Source organism: Chelonoidis abingdonii, unplaced genomic scaffold, assembly GCF_003597395.2.
Source record: "Chelonoidis abingdonii isolate Lonesome George unplaced genomic scaffold, CheloAbing_2.0 scaffold0006, whole genome shotgun sequence".
Classification (NCBI taxonomy): Eukaryota; Metazoa; Chordata; order Testudines; family Testudinidae; genus Chelonoidis; species Chelonoidis abingdonii.
In genome coordinates, this window is record NW_027424267.1 from 76910 (window position 1) to 81256 (window position 4347).

Here is a 4347-nt window from a genome sequence, read left to right on the forward strand (position 1 = left end):
GGGGGTTTGTCGCTCGGCTCGGCAGCGGGTAGGGGTCATTTGACAGGATTATTGGGGTGTAGCTGTTGTGTTGTTTTCCAGGCACTGGTGAGCCTCACTCCCCATTCTCTGCCTGGCACAGGGCCGTCCTCTCCTGAGGGCTGTAACGCTTGGTCTCAGTCCGGTTGTTGGGGTTAGTGTGCGGGTGCTGGGGGCTGTGCTACACAGGGGGTCAGGCAGGATGCTCTGGCTCCCTTCTGGCCTTGAACTCCATGACCACAGTACCAGAGAGATGGTCGGGGTGGGCACTAGAGAAGTGAGAGCCGCTATGCCATACCTGGCCACAAGGGGGCGCCACACAGTGAATATACTCCTTTACAGAGAGAACTGCACCTGTCAGCCAGATGGGAATGTTAACTCTGAAACCTAACAATGCCCCTTTCACTGCTGATCAGGCATGTAGCAATGTCCAGCTAGTCTGGGATTGTGGGCATGGCTTGTGGTGGGGGTGGGGTTTGTGTGGAGCTCCTCCCCATTCTGACCCATGCTAGGTTGATGGCATTACCCAATTTCAGAAACACATTCAAATCCCTTCTAAGAAGGTTCCAGTTCACCATCCCTGCCTTGGCCCTAGCCCCAGTTTTCACAGCAAAGCTGTTGCACTGAGATGAGTCTCAGAATGTGCCCAGGGATGGCAAGGCTGGGGCCCAGCTGGACCCCTGCTGCAGTGGGCTCCATGCCTTGGGACCTGCTGTTGAGGAAACCCTGCTGCTGCTCCCACTTGTTATTGTGCGTGTGCAGACAATGCAGCTGAGCCACAAGGCTCTTGGAAGGAGGGGCAGCAGAGACAACCCCTGCCCATGCAAAAGGCACTGCACACCCTGCCCGTTGCTGCAGCTGAGCTTCACCCTGGAGGGGATCATTAGACAGAGCATGTCCTTCACTGGCCCTGGCCCAGCTGGGGAGGGTTGTGCTTGGCTGATCAGCTACGAGCTGTGGTTTGAGTCTCCGGAGGCAGCAGCCCCTGTGGGGAGATGACTTCCTGCAAAGGTGTATCTGCTGCTTTCACATGTGAAAAGGATGAGAAAAGGCCACCTTGCCTCACAGCCTCACCAGCCCTCTGGGGAAGACCCTGACGCTGCAGCCTGATACAGATGGCCCTTCTCCAGCTGGTCTCATGCTCAGAGTGCTGAGTGGCTAAGATCCTGCTTCCCTTCTCCTTTCAACATGGCTCAGAAGATTCCTGCCACTTGCTCAGGTGAGATTGTGACCCATGGAGGGCAGTGAACAATTCCAGACCCTGCCTTTCTCTTTGCCTTCCACATCTGTGTGTCCAGTGAGGGCCCCTCCCTTGTGTTAGTGACACGGCCGTGCACCCTGAACGCCAGCACCCCGACGCTTCCCAGCTGGTTGCTGCTCCTCTGGCTCGGTGCTGGCAGCCCTTCACTTGGGCTGAGGTTTGCAAAACTTAGCCAGTGACTCTGGGTGTCGCGTTCACACGCCTGATGTGGCCCGATGGTCAGTGGTGCATTAATGGGACCTGCAGCAGTTGAAATCAATAGGGGCTGTGGATGCTCAACATGCCTGGGGGGTGGGCCCAAAGGCCCTCCGATAGGGTGCCCCAAAACCCAGGGCCTTCTTTGAAACAGCCAGCATTGGCTTTCTCCTAGTGCAAAGCTGAGGGGTGAGTGAGCAACTGAGCTTGCCCAGGCTTCCCAGGCCTCCAGCAGGGTGGGCAAAGGCAAAATAGCCCCCATCCTCCTCTCGTTCTTGTGCTGTCCCACTCGTGGACTGGCAGGAATCCACCAGTAACCAGCTGAGGGGCTGGAGAGAGAGGCGCGTGGAGGAGTGGGGAGCAGAGAGCAGCGTGCATCCTCGGGGAATAGGCTTGACGCTGGGCTTGTGATGAAGAGATGCTGCTCCCCGGTTTGGGAAAGACTGTCCCAGCTGCCCTGGGAGATGCTGGTGCCCTTGCAGGCTGAGCTGAGGGCAAGTCAAGGGGGAGCCACTTTTTGTATCCTGAGGTGCGAACAGCAAAGCAGAAGTTCAGGAACTCTCCTCCCCACCCCACCCCGCTGGAGATCTCAGCCTGGGCCGTGGGGAGGGGGCTCAATAGGGGCTTAGCCTGCGCCTCATTTGATATCTGTAAAAATCTCTGCTCAAAAAGCCCCACTGGCTGGAATAGCAGGGGGTGGGTGGGTGGGGCTGGAGGGTCACTGACAGAGCTGTGTGTGTGTGGGGAGCCTGGAGCGGAATAGCAGGGGGGCTGCGGGTCAGGACTGAGGAGCACGGGCAGAGCTGTGTGTGTGGGGAGCCTGGAGCGGAATAGCAGGGGGGCTGCGGGTCAGGACTGAGGAGCACGGGCAGAGCTGTGTGTGTGGGGAGCCTGGAGCGGAATAGCAGGGGGGCTGCGGGTCAGGACTGAGGAGCACGGGCAGAGCTGTGTGTGTGGGGAGCCCGGAGCGGAATAGCAGGGGGGCTGCGGGTCAGGACTGAGGAGCACGGGCAGAGCTGTGTGTGTGGGGAGCCCAGAGCGGAATAGCAGGGGGGCTGCGGGTCAGGACTGAGGAGCACGGGCAGAGCTGTGTGTGTGAGGGGGAGCTCAGGGCTCAGACAACAAGGTGAAGGGGGAAGGAGAAATAACTGTTTCTGCACTTGCATTGAGCTCCTCTTCCCTGCCAAGCCAGAGCAGTTTGTGGGCTGCTGTCCCTGGTGTTTGTCTCCTGGGCAGGGCACTGTTGTTTCAGGTGAACGCCTGTCGCCATCTCGGCCTGCGTGGGCTGCTAGCTTGGTCGGTTTCATTTTGCTCCACTTGCTCGCTGGCTGAATCTCGGCTGAGGGGCAGGAAGAGGCAGCTTGAGGGAGGAGGGGGTGCAAAGCAGCAGCACTACCGGTTGGTAAGTAACCTCATCGCTTCCTCTGAGCAGGGCCAGTTTCGTTCTGACTGCAGGCTGGGCTGAAAGATGCTGCTCTGGTAGCCCGTGCTACTACCTTGGCCAGTCTCCCAGGAGCCCCAGAGATGGCTCTATCCCCAGGAGGGATCCCATGCCACCTGCAAGGTAAGCAGCACCCTTTTCAGAGCTTCCCAGAGCCACTGAGGCCGAAGGTGGTGAGGCCTGGCTTGCTCCCTGCGCTCTCTCTGCATGCTTTGTCACCGGGGCCAACTGCACAGGATGGGAGCTGAGCCTTTGTTTCTTCATTTCTCCAGGTGTTGTAGAGGGGAGAGCAAGGGGCTGGGTTCTCTCCTGGTTCTGATGCCGACGTACTGAGTGAGCTTGGGAAAGTCACTTGGATCAAAATGTCCATTCATTTAGGGTGCCCAGCTTGGGACATGCTCTTCAGAGGAGCTGAAGTGATTTAGGGATGCTCAGCCCATCTGCAAACTGGGCTCTGAGTACCGACAGAGTCCTTGCAAGCCACCCCCAAAGTGGCTGCGCTGGAAAACTTGACCTTACTGGTATTTGGCTGAGAGTGTGAGGGTCTCTGTCTGTAATGCGATAACTTTTGAACACCTCATCTGATCCAGGCCAAAGTTTCAAGGAATCTTCTCGGCACCTGTGGGCAGACCCCGACTGGTCCTCACCAAAATCAGAAGAATGGAAGGGGAAAATTGGGCATCACAGGGTGGCTGGCCCCTTTAAATGAGCCAGGCCCAGTGCCTTGTGCTATGCAGCTGCTCCCAGTTTGGCTGGCTGAGGGAATGGGGCAGCACCAGGGGCTGTGAAAGATCAGGGAAGATTGCAGAGAGAGGTGGTCCCTGGCGGAAGCTGTAGGAGGTTTGGGGGGGAAGGGAGGAGAAGCAGTAAGAGGTGTTTGCCAGCTGACCATCCTAAGCTGGAAAGCCAGGGCTGAAGGCCAGGGAGCCGCAAAGGGAGCTGCTTGGGAGGGCTGGAGAGGGCAGAGAGCCAGGGGAACAATGTCAGAGATGAGGCTTATGGACTAGGGGGTGAGGGGTGCCCCCCTGTGGGAATAGGGAGCTGTTCACAAGGGGGCACATGGAGCCCCTGGCATCTGGGTAGCAGACCCCACTGCTGCTGCCCCTGGGGTAATTGAGTGCAGATCAAAGAGCTAGTTGATGGCAGCCATTAGCACCTTCCTGGTAAATTCCAGATTCCCAGATCCTGTTCATCTTAAGAAGACTGACACCCTAATCTCCCTGGCAGACAGAAAAGAATTAGGAACAGTGAGGAGGATGGGGGAGGGTGACAGAACCCTGAGCTGTGGGGAAGCGGGATTGGGGAGATGCATAGAGCCCTTTGTATGCAGGGGGGACAGTGGGGGACAGGCCCTGGGGGACACAGCCCCTGGCAACAGGGCTCTGTGCAGTGTGCTCGGATAACAGAAGCTACAAAGCAGCCCCCCCCCCCC

The 4347-nt window shown here is 58.1% G+C and overlaps 1 protein-coding gene across 2 annotated transcripts in view; it reads left to right on the forward strand.

Annotated features, from left to right (window-relative positions):
* The first annotated feature begins 2912 nt into the window (after nucleotides 1-2912).
* CARMIL2 (capping protein regulator and myosin 1 linker 2) overlaps nucleotides 2913-4347 on the forward strand; it is a 123930-nt gene continuing 122495 nt past the window's right edge. Inside the window, exon 1 of one of the 2 annotated variants that reach the window (XM_075061316.1) lies at nucleotides 2913-3038. In XM_075061316.1, coding sequence (XP_074917417.1) covers nucleotides 2999-3038 — 40 coding nt within the window. In that variant the 5' untranslated portion in view covers nucleotides 2913-2998. The remainder of the gene's footprint in view (nucleotides 3039-4347) is intronic. The other variant, XM_075061315.1, reaches the window with a different exon arrangement.